This window comes from Mercurialis annua, linkage group LG4 (genome assembly GCF_937616625.2).
Source record: "Mercurialis annua linkage group LG4, ddMerAnnu1.2, whole genome shotgun sequence".
Lineage (NCBI taxonomy): Eukaryota > Viridiplantae > Streptophyta > Magnoliopsida > Malpighiales > Euphorbiaceae > Mercurialis > Mercurialis annua.
The window spans coordinates 32,297,501-32,314,931 of NC_065573.1; the positions used below are offsets into that span (position 1 = coordinate 32,297,501).

At 36.1% G+C, this 17,431-nt stretch overlaps 2 protein-coding genes across 2 annotated transcripts; one reads left to right on the forward strand and one right to left on the reverse strand.

The window, feature by feature from the left end:
• The first annotated feature begins 416 nt into the window (after positions 1-416).
• LOC126677788 (asparagine--tRNA ligase, chloroplastic/mitochondrial) lies at positions 417-6,729 on the forward strand. Its single transcript, XM_050372569.2, has 14 exons — positions 417-889; positions 1,008-1,076; positions 1,353-1,463; positions 2,576-2,680; positions 2,755-2,892; positions 3,293-3,373; positions 4,115-4,192; positions 4,288-4,356; positions 4,462-4,536; positions 4,656-4,739; positions 4,920-5,006; positions 5,451-5,546; positions 5,639-5,713; positions 6,180-6,729. The coding sequence occupies exons 1-14, from the start codon at positions 497-499 to the stop codon at positions 6,420-6,422; spliced, it is 1,704 nt and encodes a 567-aa protein (XP_050228526.1). The 5' UTR covers positions 417-496; the 3' UTR covers positions 6,423-6,729.
• A 753-nt stretch (positions 6,730-7,482) lies between these two features.
• On the reverse strand, positions 7,483-15,720 carry LOC126676324 (protein transport protein SEC16A homolog). Its single transcript, XM_050370503.2, has 13 exons — positions 13,547-15,720; positions 13,093-13,404; positions 12,083-12,211; positions 11,883-12,005; positions 11,600-11,764; positions 10,777-10,902; positions 10,563-10,697; positions 10,176-10,303; positions 9,989-10,097; positions 9,600-9,914; positions 9,347-9,496; positions 8,935-9,233; positions 7,483-8,384 (listed from the first exon to the last, which is right to left on the reverse strand). The coding sequence occupies exons 1-13, from the start codon at positions 15,290-15,292 to the stop codon at positions 7,865-7,867; spliced, it is 4,257 nt and encodes a 1,418-aa protein (XP_050226460.1). The 5' UTR covers positions 15,293-15,720; the 3' UTR covers positions 7,483-7,864.
• Positions 15,721-17,431: the final 1,711 nt, after the last annotated feature.

Sequence of the window (17,431 nt, forward strand, 5' to 3'; positions counted from 1 at the left end):
TAAAGGCACGAACTTTCATTTTGTTTCAAATCTATCGCCAAAGTAAAATCCGATATATTTTATCGAACCAAAAATTCCTAATCCTATATACTCTAACTAAAAGATAATAAGATTTAATGTCGATTTATAATTTTGGTCTTTCATTAATGGTTTATTTAAGAATTTAGTCAACAAAAATACACTGAAATGATAGATTTGAAATAAAATGAAAGTTCGTGCCTTTAAATGGCAACTTTTAAAGGTCATGATTAAAATGAAACTTCGTGTAAAGTTCGTGATTTTTTTAAGAATTAACCCTTTAATATTTGTGTATGTGGTGTCAAAATTGTGAAATATAGAGATTAGTAAACGATGAAAACTAAAGAGGTGGGTATCAAAATGGTGGACATGAAAATATTGAGGGACCAAAAAAGCTAAAATACAATGCGGCGGGATGAGGGTGAAACTCGGTGGATATAGAAACGCCACCAAAATTCCTTACTGACTCTTACAAAAAATGGGAATTGCTGCTGCCTTAGCACCAGCTTCCACTCCTCTCCGCCTCAATCCATACGCCACCACGCTCCGCCTCCTGTCTTTCTACCACCCCAAATCAAACTCTACCCTCCTAAAACCCAGTCCTCTCCCGCGTAAATTCCTCAGCTCCCCATGCCTCCCCCGCCGCCGGTCTTTCTGCTCCGTGGTTTCCGGAGCTCTACAGTCTGGCCAGAGTACCAAGCCGGAATCTTTGGACGAAATGGGTAATAAAGTTGGGGCCTTTCGGAAGAAGTTGAAGATTGCTGATATAAAAGGTGGACCTGATGAAGGACTGGACCGGGTCGGACAGACCCTTATTGTCATGGGGTGGGTCCGGACTCTTCGGGTCCAGAGCATTGTTACCTTTGTTGAGGTAGTGAATCTGTTTTGGTTGTTTATTTGTACTTTTTGCTTAGTGAAAAAACTAGTTTTTTTTTTTATATATTTATATGAATGTGTAGTTGTTTATTTGAACTTATGTATGCATTCAGGTTAATGATGGTTCATGTTTGTCAAATATGCAATGTGTACTGGATTCAGAAACTGAAGGTTATGATCAGGTAGCCTGTTTTAATGCTGTTTTTTCTTTAATCCACATACATTAATTCATGATGTGCGGCATATGCTTAGAGTAGTTCATTAAGTGAATTAAGAATTTCTCTCCTTGTAAGTTGGTTTGCTTGCCATTTGATTACTTTGCATAAACAACACTGCATTGCTTTGCCAACATTTGTAATAAAGAAAAAAAATTCATGTTTTCATTTTACACGGGTGTTTTATGTTGTTGTTGTTGCTTTTTTTTTCCTTTCTATGTTTATCTTGGAGCTTGTTTATAGGTAGAATCTGCCTTGTTGACAACGGGTGCGTCAGTATGGGTTCAAGGGACAGTGGTTAAGAGCCAGGGGTCAAAGCAAAAAGTGGAGCTCAAGGTTAACAAACTTGTGGCGGTATGTTATTTCTTGATATTCTGTTCTTTAAGGAATTAGGAGTTATCTGATAACGTAATTTTAATGCATATGATCTCCTTTCCAATGAGCTTTACATCACATGTATTCCATGGAAAGTTTTTTTTTTTTTTGGTTTTTAAGTATGATTTATGTGCATGATTTTGTCTATCTGCATGGTTATTGGATGTAGTCAGCAACTAATTCATCATTGCATCACATATATAGCGACAAATGTTAGAATAGCTGAAAGTTTAGGCTGCCAAACTTTTTACCTAATTGCATTGTTTCTTCTTCCAAATTTCCAATGCCATGGCCCATTGAAATGCCATAGGATGATTATCCTATTCCTATCTTCTTCTGTCTGAATGCTGCAATGATGTACATAAAAAGGATTGTTCTTTGGATACTAAATGGGATGAGAATAGGATTCACAAATGCCAGGTGGATGTCATGTTATCCGAGAACTTAAATTCAAATTTGCTTCATTTCGTAGACACTATTATTTTAGATTTTAACTGGAATGTGACATCAGCAGAACAAATTTATTAGTTAGCTTCTACAATGTTTTGACAAATTCAGATACAATTGTTTTGACAAAGAAAGCATTTCTGGCCACACATTTAAACAGTGCAACAATTCAACATAGTGCTACTTGTGTTAACTATAAGTCTTGAGGCTTTTCTATCATATCTTGGAGGAATGATTGTTATTCTTAAGTATAGATGTGAGCATCTTGTTGCCCCAATTATTTTAGGGAAAGTATAAGGCTCTTGTTCAACTAACCTTTTCTTCGTTGTGTCATTTTGTTTTAATATTCTTCCTTTGATTTCATCTTCATGTTTCATGATGCGAAAAATTATTAGATGTTGAAAAAAGAAAATTACAATTTTAGGCCTCCAACCCAATTTGGCCTTGATAGAAGTTTGACATTGTGGTATTTGGCCAAGAGACATGAACAAAACTGAGACTCAGTTTCACCGAACTGAATTATGCCCAGGACCAGAAATTGGAAATTTCACTCGTATTAACAAGGTTAAGAGTGCCAATCTGCATTTAATGTAAAACATGTTGTAGTTGCTAGTGCTCTTTTAGAATAACTATTCTTCTTGTAGGTTGGCAAAAGTGATCCTTCGTACCCCGTTCAAAAGAAAAGGGTCAGCAGAGAATTTTTGAGAAGTAAAGCTCATCTTCGTCCTAGAACAAACACATTTGGTGCGGTATGCTTCTACTGCTCGTTGCTGTTCCAACTTAATTGGTTCTTGTTTTTTTAAGTAATGGATTTTAGTTTTAGGTTGCAAGGGTAAGGAATGCTTTGGCCTATGCTACACACAAATTTTTTCAAGAACATGGGTTTGTATGGGTATCAAGCCCTATCATTACAGCTTCTGATTGTGAAGGAGCAGGTGAACAGTTCTGTGTCACTACTTTGGTATGTACATTTAAGTTATATATCATTGTTGGTGGTTAATTTGTCTTATGTGGCAGTTATTTTTTGCAATTCTGCTTCTTTGTAGATAAATCATCACTACAGTGAAAAGTACATCTTAATATGTGTTTTAGACTTTTCTTATGTTTACATCATTATCATTGCTCCCATTCTTTTATGATATTACATGTATACTGCCGGCTTAACTTTACATTATATTAAAGATGCCATTGCTTATTGCAGGCTATTTATTTTCTTATCCATTTTTTTTATTTCTTGCCTTTCTGATTTTCTTTTGAATTTTAAAGGCATAAAATATTTGCAAGATTAGGCAACAATTCAAAGCTATAATATTATATGTGTACTCACTAATCCTTCTCTTACTATTATTACTTATTCATAGATTCCAAGTTCTCAAGAAGCAGTTAATTCTCCTGTGAATAGCATTCCAAAAACAGAGAATGGATTAATTGATTGGTCACAAGTGAGTTGATCAAATTTCTTTCACGTCTTAGCTTTTGTAATTTAATGCTCCAACCCTATGAAACATATCTGTAAGTTTATCATATCTGGAGAATCCAAAGTCTATGACGTTGCCATCCATTTTGTCTTGTAATTAGGGTAGGTGATACTTTCAATAATTTCTCGTGGCCTCTGGTTATGAAAAAGGTATATTATTGAGAGCGTAAGGAGTAAGAATTCCATGCATATGGAACTAGGGATGCACAACTTTTATCCCTAACCAACTCATTGCTCCTTCCACTTAATTTTAGTATTATTTTGTTGTCTATTTTTCACCGACTTTTTGTAGTTTAGTTTGAAGTGTTAGCTGTTGTTGTGGCAATTGCTTCTGAAAAGTCATGTAGAAGGGGTAAGATGTTGACTATGGGAAGGAGGGAGAAAAATTAAAACAAATCTTCTTTGAACCTTGGAAGAAACTTCCTAAGATGAGTCTTCTATAGAAAGATAATTTTTTACCTATCTCCAGCCCCCTTAAGGGCATAGAAACTTGTTTAACTAGGTTATGGTCGAAATAAGTTGTAACTCTTTAAGAAGTAGTTAACCTTTAGATATATAACCTTTTGTTCTGATATTATTTGACTTCATCAGAATTTGCCTTTATATGTAAATTCAGTATAGATTGGCACCGATTTGGAAATAGTTAGTTAGAACAACTTTTTTAGTGGCATTGATGACATGTTCACTTCCTTTATTCATTTCTCAGGACTTCTTTGGGAAACCAGCATTTCTGACAGTCTCTGGCCAGCTCAATGCTGAAACATATGCCACTGCTCTTTCAGATGTATAAATTCTCAACTCAAGCTTAACCCATTTAGTTGCGACACTGTCAATTTAAGCTACATAAAGCCTTTGTATGACACAATTTTGAACTGTCAGGTGTATACATTTGGTCCCACATTTCGAGCAGAAAATTCTAACACTTCTAGACACTTAGCTGAATTTTGGGTAAGCACTTTTCTTAGAGCTTTTGTTTTGTGTCTTACGTGTAAAGTTTTGTCCTTGTGTGCTATTGGAATATCTTATTATGTTCCCCTCAACCATATTTGATAGATGATTGAACCAGAACTTGCATTCGCTGATCTGAACGATGACATGGCCTGTGCAACTGCCTATCTCCAGTATGTAGTATGTTACCCTTCACAGCATCTATTTTTTAGTTCTAATTTTGGAGTCAAACTGAAGCTTGTATGCACAAAAGCATGCTTTCTCAATGGATGTTTGACAGATGTTCCTTATGTATGAAGGTGAGGCATATCCTTGAAAATTGCAAGGAAGACATGGAATTCTTCAATACTTGGATTGAGAAGGGAATCATTGATCGATTGAGTGTATGAGCTCTTAAGAGTAACTTTTCCTTCTTCTGCCCGTCTGTTATACTTTTAATCTTCTGCCATTATTATTTTTGTGTGGCAGGGTTCTCCGTATATGGCATTAACACTTCTATTATATTTTAACATGCATTAAAATACATATGTTTACATTTGGGTATCCAATTGTTTGATCTACAGAATGTTGCTGAGAAAGACTTTGTGCAGTTGACTTATACAGATGCAGTTGAACTTCTTCTTAGAGCAAATAAGAAGTTTGAATTTCCGGTATTGCATATTTTTCTTGCTCTTGGATGTTTATGGCAGTAACTATCATAAATTTCTACTTATATTTTCTTTTTATGCATTGACATCCTTGTTCTAAATACTTTTACCTCCACTTTCTAGATCTTATTTGGAATCAAGATTTTTGTTACTTTTTAAACCATTGTATGGAACAAGACTTTAATGGGTATCTTGACTGCGGAATTATGGACTGGGTTTCTTGTTAACAAACACAATGTCAAGTGGCAAAGAGTCAAGATTGTTGTATGTAATGTTGCATCGACTGCTATATCTTCTCTCTTTACAATTTGCTTCCATAACAACTTATTCCTTTCTATTATTCAATTGTATTTAGTTTATTTACTTTTTTCAACTTTTTGGAGAAGTTCGCACTGTTCATTTGTGTTGTGATAGCTTTCATTTGACACGTTCTTGCTTTTGTTTTAGGTGAAATGGGGATGTGATTTGCAAAGTGAGCATGAGCGTTATATAACTGAAGAGGCATTCGGTGGATGTCCTGTCATACTAAGAGATTATCCAAAGGCATGTGCCTCTTTTGCAACCTCTTTTTTCTTCACATATAGAAAAGATATGTTAGCACATGTTTTCTAAAGCTCTTCATGTAAAACTCGCAGGAGATCAAGGCATTTTATATGAGGCAAAATGATGACGGGAAGACTGTTGCAGCCATGGATATGTTGGTCCCTCGGGTAACAATATAATTCATCTTTTTACATAATCAACAAGTTCAATTTAGTGAAAGGTTAATCTTGGGGTAATCTGCACTAATGGTTCCTTGACTTCCTTTTCTCTCCTATCAGTCTTTTTTTTTTCCAACTTGTAAATTGTAATAATAAAATCCCTGAACTTTGATTTTGTTGCACCAAAATCCATGTTGTTAGTTTGGCTTTATTTTTGTCAATTTTGGATGACGTAACAATGAACTGGTAAGGATCGAAACATAGATCTTTCGATTATAGAGGCTGTGATACCAACGTTGAAAATTCAACCAATGTTAGTTTAAGCTGTTAGTGTTACGTAAAGCTCTAACTATAGTTCTGTTATCTTATATAATTGCATAAACTAGGAAAGTAAAACAGCAAATAAATGTAACTGGTGTGGTCCTGTTGAGATAGTTTAGTATGAGAATTTTCAATTGTTATTCTGTTATGGCAGATTGGAGAGCTCATGGGTGGAAGTCAAAGAGAAGAACGGCTTGAATATCTGGAAGATCGTCTAGATGAATTGAAACTAAACAAGGATAGCTACTGGTGGTATCTTGATCTCCGCCGTTACGGTTCAGTTCCGCATGCCGGTTTTGGACTCGGATTCGAAAGGCTGGTGCAGTTTGCAACTGGAATTGATAATATAAGAGATGCCATCCCTTTCCCCAGGGCGCCTGGTTCTGCTGAATTTTGATGGCGAAATTGGTCGGATATGGTTTTGTTCTCTCGCCCTTCTTTTCTTCTCTGTGCCACTCTGATTTTCCTTTCATCTTTCATTTTGGGTGTCACAATATTATTTTAGTAAAGCTGCTGCTTTTTTTCCCTGCCTTTGCCTGGGTTTTGTAATTTACTATTTTGTTAAAAATGTATTCAACCATTTGTGTATAGAGGTGAGCAACACGTCAGTTAAACTGAATTGAGCGGTTTAACTGATTTATTTTCTGTAACATTTGGTTAAATTATTTTGTTGTTTCAATTATCAGTTAATTCGGTTTTGATCACTGTTTTTCCTTTGGTTTAGTTACGCTTAAGAGTTATAAAACTCGGTTAACAAAATTAATTAAATTAATCTGATATTATTTTTCAGTTTAACCGGATTAATTGAATTAATTGATTAATTTGATTGGTTTTGACAAACAAACAAATACGTGCATAGACACAAATAAGCACATAAAAGAACCCTATCAAACAAATGGGTTAATTCCACGAAATTTCATTTTAATCACAACTTTTAAAAATTGACATTTAAAGACATGATTTTTTATTTTGTTTTAAATCTATTACCAAAGTAAAATTCAGTGTATTTTTCCTAACGAAAAATTACTATTTCTATATACTCTATCTGAAAGATAATAATATTTGGTGTCGATTTATAATTTGAGTCTTTAATTTATGGTTAATGAAGAACTTAGTAAAAAAAATACACTAAAATGATAGATTTGAAAAAAAAATCATAGTTTTAAATGGCAATTTTAAAAGATCGTGATTAAAATGAAATTTCGTATAAAGGTCATGATTTGTTATGGAATTAACCCTAAGCAAATTGTATAGTTTCTCCAAAATATTTCAAAAACTAACTATGACCACTAAGCAAAACATGTGATGTAAACTTCACACTAACCAAATTCAACTTTCCACACAAGTGATTAACCTGATTCGATGAATATAATTATGAGAATATTTTATATTTCTTCATTGAGTACAATATTGTTGCGGAGATTGCTTTGTTTCTTTGTTCAAGAGACATTTCATGCTTTCAACAAATGAACAAATTTTAAAGTAACTAACTGTACATCACCGCCCAATCAGGCTTTTTCTTCTTTTTGTAGTTAAAAGATGAAAAACAAAAACCAGCTCCTCAGATTACACATGGTTGCAACTCTGTACTAACATTCAAACATAGTAAAATATATGCCAACCACATTTCCACTTACATTTTGGGAGGAACCGTACCTGAATTGGGAAATTTTGAAAAGAAAGAAAAAATATTTCTATATTTTGCTTGCTTGCTTGCTTGCTTTGCTGAATCCCGAGGCCGGTACGAACGTTTTGCCTCGTTTGAGATGTGCATGATAACACTCGTTGTTGTGCTAGTCACAAGGAACAAAACTTGGTATTTACATCTTCATTACTCTCCTAAAGCTCCACATCATGTAGGTCATCTCCTCCCTCACTGCCATCGTTAGTTGGCGGCTTGCGAGTCGTAGAAGGATCAGCAGGCATGAATGGCGGTGGATGCCTGCCCAGTGCCTCTCCTAAAGTTTTGGTTTCCGTCATATTAGGAGAGCTAAGTGAATCATTAAAGCTTCCACTCCATGAGGCTGTTCGTCGAGAGTGTGATGGCATCGGGATACTGCCATTTACGGTATTTCCATTTCTTGCCATATTATCCATGCTTGGATACCTTTGTATATTCATTCTCGGAACAGATGGGGGAGATTGGAAAGAGTTATCAGCAGGCACTGAAGTATTTTCAGCAAATCCTGCACTTTCTTGCACATTTTCTGCTACAGTTTGGAGCACATTTTCACTAGATAGAGGGGTTGGAACAAAAAACTTCGCATTTGTAGAAACAGCAGGTTTGGTAGACGGAACAGAAGGCGAATGGAACAGATTGGCCGAGTTTCCACCTCCTTGGTTAAAAGTGTCCACGTACCTACCAATCACATAAAAATCATTAACCAAAAAGTTTCAGCCTTGAAAGTAGCTCGTATTGAAAAGTCCACATTAATTATTAATTAGCTTTTCATTTCTACTGGATTAATAAACAAAAGGAAACATAGTTAGATTGCTACAAAAGTTGCTATAAAAAGTAGCAAATTTGGCAAGTTTATTGAAACTGAAAAAACTCAAAGCAGGTGGTCTAAAGAAACTAATTCCTCCTTTCCGGATCAACAGTGGCAGTTCATAATTTTCATTTTCAGATGAACTAAAGATACACTCGGAAAGTCTAGAGCCAGCAATTATCAGAAGAAGAGAGAATCATGGCACTTGAATCAGGACTAAGGACTCGGAGCATTGAACAACTCATACAGAAAAAGACTTAAATCTTCCTAATTAATTGCTTAACAATTGATAGAGTTTATTTTCTCTGAGCATTCCACAATGCTGGAATGGCTGCTAACCCAAATGGCCCCTTTTTTTATGCATTCATTTTTATGTGATGAGATTGTGGTTTAAAGAAAAAAAGAAAGGCTTCAATTTACCTTGACCTTACACCCATCCGTCCACGAGCTGAAAACTGATTTGAACTTGATGGAATAGGTGGAATCCCTGAAGAATGCTCCATGGGAGTAGGAGTTCTGAATGTTGGACTCCCATTAGGAGGAGATCCGTCACTTTTCAGCGCAGATTTCAAGTTGTAGTCAGACATACCATTCTGGAAGGATGAAGTTGTTGGAGGAGGAGGTAGAGCTGCTTCTTCAGCTGGGGGTTCAACACCCTCCTCCACCCATCTCTTAAGCTTCTCATCATAATGAAATTTGTTCTTTTCACCCAACTTAGCCTTCAGTTAGCAACCAACCATTAATAGGCTTGACAAAAAATTGTACACACTACACACATGTTCATCGCATAAACCACCAAACCAAATATCAGAAAAATATCAGAAAAAAGTACCTGTTTATCTGCGCGGGATCTTAACATTAGCCCCACTGTCTTTTGGAAAATCTGTGAACCCAAACTGAAACGAGGCAAACGAGATGCTGCACCTGAGCCTACTGTTTTGCCTTGTGAGCTAGATGAGGTTCCTTCCTTTGGTGATTCCTCCTGATCATAAGAAAAGGAATGCCTCTAAAACTTAGCACAGCACAATAACATGATAACATGTAATAAATTTATATATGCTTTTCAACTTGAATCTAATAGCCACCTGTATTGGAGTTCTCCCAAAATTTGGCTCAGAAACACTTCTGTTATGCATCGACATTCTGTTACCATCAGCTGCCCATCCACTTATGGGCTCCATCGAAGCAGAAGGCATCAGTGATGACATTGCCATTGTTGATTGACTAGCTGACACCCTATGCCCCATTGATTGGTGATAATGCTCATTACCTTGTATGCTTCCTTGTGATGCTGATGGTCCAGGCGGCGGTAGACCAACAACACGATGGGCAGTACTATCAAAAAAGTTGAGCAATTTACCTACCAACTTTGCTGGAGCCAAATTTTCTGTGTATCCACCCTGAAATTATAATGTCAGCTAACTACGATTGTTAACAAAATCAGTGAAAGAGGTACAACTGGATAGAGAAACACCTGTTGATGGGCTCTAATCCTTTCCTCGAGGGATAATACTAATTGCTTCCATGTTTCTAATTCTGGTGCTCGACCAGTTTTTAGAGATTTTAATATAGCCTGACAATACCTGCATCAACTCACCATTTGAGAAAACCAAAGGGAGAATTACAAAATGATAAAACTCAGAAGACTCCCCTCTACTTACTTTAGCGAATCAGAAACTTTACCAACTTCAGCCAGCATGTATGCATATATCAGCTTATATGGCTGAAATGGTAGCAGGATAGACTGGGAGTTGCCAAGCACCTTTGAATACTCATACAACTCAGTTCTCTGCCAATATACCATTAAATAAACTTGGTAAGATCTCTCGCCTTATAAATGATTTTAATAAAAACTGCCAGGGTAATGAATATTTCTGTCAATTTAATGCTTGCTAGTAAAGCGAGTCTTCATAAACATTCCATGGAGCCGGAATGAAACAAAAGCTCCAAGGATTCATGATTTAGTTGACACAATCTACCAATAGCATGTTCTGCAGCCATAACAATGTAAAAAGATCACAAGATCCTGATTTTTTTTAAATGAACACCTGAATAGCTTCTGGACTAGCATAAGTTCGAGGTTGCTTCCAGTGGTCTGCTCCAATAAGACACAGTCTTGCACTGTCTGAATATGATTCAAAGTTTGCTTCAGCTACTAAATAGCAGATATGTGCAGCGATGATCTGAATAATTAGCTTTAGTAAGATTGAGAGCAAAAACTTCGGAAAGAAGCTGCAGATATAAACTGAAAGAAGAGATTACCTCACTTCTATCCTTCCATAGGCAATCACCAAGATGTATAATCACAAGCTCGTCGTCTTTAGTTCTGTTTGCAGTTATAACAGCCAAATTCTCCTCCCAGTCATCAAGCATGCCATTTGCCCCAAACTGCAGATCATGGCCAAACAGTGATAATATGCCCGCAATAAAGATAAACATATACTCACACAACCTTCACCAGACGCATTTACAAGGGAAAGAACTAAAGATTAAAATATGGCAGCTTCCTAGAAACAAAAATAATGTATATCTTGACTTTGTAGCACTGAGTTAGCTATATAATTTGGCACAGAAGCTACAACGCATAATGTGAAAGTTGGATGCTAATAAAATAAACATAATCTCTTTTATTCTTTTGCTCCGGTCACAATGAGAAACTTCTTTGATGCAGAATATATCCCTTTCAAACCATTGATGCTCATTAATAATTTATACTCGAGAGTAGGGGTGTGTATTCGGTTCAAACCGAACCGAACCGAACCGAATTTTGGTCTTTTTTAAAAACCGAACCGAACCGAAATTTTAGGAAAAGAAAAAAATTCAAACCGAACCGAACCGAACCAGTCGGTTCGGTCGGTTATTTCGGTTCGGTTCGGTTATTTCGGTTCGGTTTACATAGAAATCTGTCTGAAATATTTTTTAACTCAAAACCGAACCGAACCGACCAACCGAAATTTCTTTGAAATCTCAAACCGAACCGAACCGAATTTGTCGGTTCGGTTCGGTTTTTCGGTTTCGGTTCGGTTTTGCACACCCCTACTCGAGAGATGCCAAAGCATAGCACAAATCAGGTACAATATATAACCTGGTTAGGTTGTTGAGTCATGGCACCCGGAATGCCACTATCAGCTCCGAAATCAGTGGAAAATACAGCTTCTGGTTGCCCTGCAATTAGCAGGCATAATGTGCGCAAAGGTGATCCAGCTGCCAGCTGGCGAAGTGCCATTTGCTTGACAGTATCAACATAGAACTGTAATTTCCCACCAGAAAGTATACAAACACACATAGAATAGTTAGTATCCAGTATTTTCCTAAAGATATAGTACTATCAAAATAAGAAAAGACAGAAAAGTGAAATAGACAAGAACCTGATCACCAAGCTGCGATGCAAGCACAAGTGCAGGTCCCCACATCTCGCCTTCTTGAGCACACTGTAAAGCCTCTCTTTTTCTACCAGAAACCAGAAGATTTTGTACCTCAGAAGCAGTTGCCTAGACCAAACATTAAAATCTCTCAAATAAAATTCTTGTTCAAAAATACCAAAACTGTAAAGTGATTCATTTGATACCCGAAGTTGTCCTTCAGATGGCAAACTCTGCAAGCAGTTAGTAAAAGCACCATAATCATTCAATTGAGTGCTATTCCTCTTGACAGATGCAAAGAGTTTGGCAACTGCTGATTCTGGAGAGTCACTTTCCTATAACAAAAACAAGACCAAATTAAGAGCAAGTCAATTGCATTTTGCAGTTTATTGCAGTGGAAGTTATGGTCAACTTCAGGCTTCCACGTTACAATGTAATGGTGGTGTGTGTTGTTAGTGGTAGTAAGTGCAGTGGGGGCAAGGGCTAGGAGGCGGTACAAATCAAATAAAACTTCTGGAGGCTACAGCTTGCCCTAAATTAACAAAGCTTATTATAGCATACTCTGCTTTTAGAATAAATGTTCAGGTTGATTAATGTCCTCTTCTCTAGGTTTTTTAGACCTTTTAGTATATATACTTCAGTACTTAAATCTCTTTATGATTTAAATTTTAAAGTTTTCCAGCCAAACATTTTTCTGATTACAACTTTACAATCTTCAAAACTGCATACTTCATTCATTCCTATAAAGGTCATCTCACCATCAATCAACTGAGACACTCCACCAAAGGAGTGCATTCCATTTTCAATTATATTATGCTTAAATCATTAAGATTTGTGTTTGGACCAAATACCATGTTCAGGACATTAAGAGTTTCTGCCAAGTGCTTCAAAGAGGCACGTAACAGAAGAGTTGCATCATAAAAGGCAGTCCTTTCCATTTTTCAAGCTAAAGTACAAGTGGACTTAACCCAAACAATAACATGCATGAATGATGAATGAAATCTTATGACCAGGAAAGATCACTTGCAGCATAAAATCATGAAAAAGGAAATACATAGCAATTTTTTCAGCAAAAGTGCTAGTAGAACATAACAATGCAGCAGTCTTCTACAATTTAATGATGCATTAAATAACCGAAACTATTACGGTAACAAGAATTAAGTACCAGAATATGATTGATCAAATAGAAAAATCTTATAAAAAAAAAGCAATTTACCTTCACAGAAGCATCAGTACCAAAAGGGGATCGAAGTTTTCCATAATGTTGGCAAGCTATTTTAAGCAAAGAAAGCAACAATTTTAGCATTTCAGCTTTTCTATAATCCACGTCTGATGTTTCGCAATTAGCAACCCTCTCATCAATCCACTTATTCAACTCTTTAGTTCCAACATTCCCACCCACCAGTGGACCTGGAAAGGATTGTTGGCAGAGAGCACGGAAATAATTACAAGAGCTCCCTCCATTGTTAGCATTCCCAGAGAGAACCTCCATCATGTTCAGAACAGATATTGAGCCTGCTGCAGGTTCCTTTAGAAAAAAAACACTCACAATCAGCCTTTACGATGTTCACACAAAATAGATACAATATACGTTATTTAAGATAAATAACATATATCAAGTTCCAGAAATTAGATTTACTGTATAATCGTGAAAAATTTGAGACGCTCACCTGGCTTCCAAATGATGAATTTGCAAGAGAACTTGAACGATTATCTTTCATTACTATGAGTTTTCCACCAAATCCAAATGTAACTAAAGCATGGGGAGGACGTCCGGCAGACGACATGCCTGTGTTGGAAGCATAAGAAAACTGCTGGCTGCTTTGAAATGGTTGCTGGGCAATATTTACAGAATTCTGACTGTCAAAGTAATCATTTGACATACCCATTTGTTGACCATGGTTCAAATGTCCCTGATTATACTGCTGACCAAAGTTGCCACTAGATATAAAATTATGTGACCCAGCAAACCCATTAGCCTCCATGTGACCCTGTCTCACATTTTCATATGATGGAACTCTCCCCAAAGAGTTGAAAGATTTCTTCTGTTCTGCCATATTGGTCATGGACACATTAGAATCATAGGCATTCTGCACTAGTTGATTTCCATTAAAATTTGAAACGTTATCCGTCTTAGGGGCAGAGGCATGCTTCCACATACTCAAACCTCCCGGAGTGGAGTTATCATAAGAATCACGCCAGCTACCATGCTGCCCTTGCCTAACATAGCCAACTGACCCATGCTTATCAGCTTGCCCATATCCACCATAAATACTGTTACTGTTTTGGGAATATGAATCACTAAAAGCCAATTCATTCTGTCTCGGCTGACCATGATTGTTGCTGGTTGTTGATTGAACAGATGCTGTGTAGCTATCTAGAGAGCGCCATTCTTGTGCAACTGTGTCATAATACCAACCAGGATATTGCGGGTCAAAAACCATATGTTCTGGGTAACCATTGTTAGCTCCCTGTGAAACCTGATTCCAAGTAGATATACTATCGGATGTACTAGTCTCAGCCACAGTTGCTACCACAGATTGTGAAGCCTGCTGCAAATAATTCATCTCTGTTTTCTCATCAGAAACTGCTGCCCATTCATTCCCTGCATTAGCATCAAAACTCCCTTGCACATTTGCTGCCGTATCAAAACTATCCACATGATACCACTGCCCTGTGTTGGCATCATACTTCCAACCAGGATACATGTTCTCCCAGTACTGGCTGTTATTTGTATCCTGACAATTTACGCTTTCTCCATTAGACCCTCCAGAACTCTGTGCAACCTCTTGATATTCCCCATAACTAACCGAATTACCCAACCCTTCACCGCCATCGTATTTCTTTTCTAAATTAGCTGTTTCTGCAACTTTCGCAGGAAAATCCTCTGAATTATTACCCAACTCACTAAGAAAATCAGAATACGAACCAAATTCGTGATTCCCATTTGGTAAAGAATCTCCATAAAAAGAACTCCATCCAACCTCTTTAATCCCCGATTTATCCGATTCAATACTACCACTTACCACGGTATCCAACAGAACCTCTGATCCGACACCACCGCCATCATCTTTATTCAATTTAACACTGTCAGACCCCAAGGAGTTCACCGATTCCAATGCATTACTATTACTCTCTTCTCCTACATGTAAACCACCAGATAATCCTAAACTATCCTGCACCGGATCTATTTCACAGCCTTTCTCCTCCACACCGCCTCCACCGCCGCCGGCATCGTCGATACTCATATTAGCAAATGCTTTGGCCGCCTCATCAGAATCACTACCCCCACCGACGTCGGCAGTCGGGGCAGAATCGGGATTAATGGTTGGACCAAAATCATCGTCAACTAATTTATCAAAGAAATCCTCATCCGTCTGATCCTCCATCGCATAGAATGGAGGATTTCCAGCCATCTAAAGATTAATAAAAACCTAAAAAATCTTCAACAAAATTATCTCCGACTTTATAACTAATTCACAGCTAAACCTCCAAAAATGAACAAAAAAATTGGAGCTGTATAATTCTAGCCAAACCCTAGAGATCCGAAAATCAAAGCATCATAGAAATCAAGATCTGGAGTTTATAAGATCTCACAACGTTGAATTCAATGCATTAGAATTGGAGAATCAGAACATTGGATTAAAGCTGAATTATAAGAGCAAGAATAATTAATGAGTTAATTAACTTACAGATCTTAATGATAAAGTTGGATTTGAGCAGATCAAATTTAACAAAGAAAAGCAAAGCAGAGAATGAATGAGAAAGCGTTCGATTTCGCACAACTCACCAAACCAGGGAAACTTTTTGGTTTGGTTTGTTTTATTTTATTTTTATTTGTTGTGTGTGTGTTTTGGAACTATTTTATGTTATTAGCCCTAAAGTTTTTACTTATTGACAAATTATGTCCTTGTCTGTTTTGTATTGGAAGTTGGATTTCCCCTTTAAATTGGAAATTATTGAAGCCTAAATCCGTTTAATTTCAACAATTTGCATGTTTTTTTAGAAAAAAATGTAAGATTCCATTAAGTCATTTTTTTAAAATAGATATTTTATTAAGTCAAATAAAAAACAGTTGCAACAGTAAGAAATATAAAAAAGAAATCATAAATTACTCATGTCGACCTAAAATAGAACGAATCGACTGTGCAAGAATTTGTGCAATGTTGGTCATCGATTGTCTAATAAATTTAAAGATAAATTAAATAGTGGATTGGATATTAAGATACAGTCATTAATATTCCGAATTAAATTAATTGATTTATCTCACCGAGCATACCTACTCACCGAGCATATATACTTACCGATCATGCTAACCTTACCGAGCATACATATTCACCGAGGATAAATAAATCGATCAAACACAGGAGACAATCTCTTACATCACTTTTCTCACTTCTCACTTCTTTCTCTCGCTAAAACTTACTTGACCGTCAGAGAGATTTGCTGGAATTTTTTTCCGGCATCCTCCTAACAATTATTTCTCTTTTGTGAGGTGACTCGCACCCGCCTGGTGATTCTCAAGTTATCACTTGATGCCGTTTGTGGAAAAGAAAAACAAGAAAGATAAAAGTTAATACTCTTTTTATACCATTTTACTCTATTTTTTACTTCTCATTTCTTTATCCAACTAAAATTTACTAGACCGTCAAAGAGATCTGTCAAAATCCCTTTTCTCAAAATATAAATTTGACAAGTTTATGTGCATTATAAGCAAATGGTCCTTTCATATTAACCAAAGAGTAACATTTATTCTTATTTAATTTCATTTACCATGCTAGACAATCAATTATTTATGTTTTATTAATCAATTATACAATTAACTCCACACCATGCTGGTCAAGTAGCTATAACTTGCCCCCTAAGTTGCACGGAAACGGAAACGGCGAAATGGATTTTTCCAAAATATAGGAAACGGAAACGTGGGGGGAAACGTGTAAATAGTAAAAATATAGGGAGTATATTTATAAATATTTAAAATTATAAAATTATGTAATATATAAATGTAGATATAAAATATTATTTATAAAATATTATTTTCATATAAATAAACTATTATAACAATTGATAAGATAAATTATTAGAATATCTAACAAATATAACATATCATTAAATTCCATAATAAAAAAAGTTTATGATTTGAATATATAACATATCAATATTCCATAATTATAAAGTCTATGAATTATTGATTAGATATTTAACCTTTTTTAGGGTTTTCTTTAATTATTTAAGAATTTTTTTTATATAGGAAACGGGTTTCCTTATAGGAAACAAATTTCCAACTTTTAGTATTTACAGAAACGGGCCCGAAACGTTTCCGAAGAGTTTCTGAGAATTTCGGAAACGGAAACGTTTCCGAAACGGGGAAACTCACCCCACATAAAGGTTTCCGTGCATCCTAGCTTGCCCCAATATAGCTGCAAATGAAAATCCCTATAAATACACCAGTAAAACTTCATTTTCCCTCCATCTTACAACAAAATATCCAGATTTATAGTTCTGAACAAAAATTTCCACAATTTATTAATTTTGAGTCATTCACACATTTGACC

Bases quoted from the DNA above. Each gene is read 5' to 3' on its own strand.
- LOC126677788 (XM_050372569.2), top strand. From the start codon at position 497: ATGGGAATTGCTGCTGCCTTAGCACCAGCTTCCACTCCTCTCCGCCTC. The intron at 5,547-5,638 runs GCATGTGCCTCT...TAAAACTCGCAG, and splicing joins TACTAAGAGATTATCCAAAG to GAGATCAAGGCATTTTATAT. The intron at 5,714-6,179 runs GTAACAATATAA...CTGTTATGGCAG, and splicing joins TGGATATGTTGGTCCCTCGG to ATTGGAGAGCTCATGGGTGG.
- LOC126676324 (XM_050370503.2), bottom strand. From the start codon at position 15,292: ATGGCTGGAAATCCTCCATTCTATGCGATGGAGGATCAGACGGATGAG. The intron at 13,405-13,546 runs GTGAGCGTCTCA...TTTTTTCTAAAG, and splicing joins ATTCATCATTTGGAAGCCAG to GAACCTGCAGCAGGCTCAAT. The intron at 12,212-13,092 runs GTAAATTGCTTT...TTTTTGTTATAG, and splicing joins GTACTGATGCTTCTGTGAAG to GAAAGTGACTCTCCAGAATC.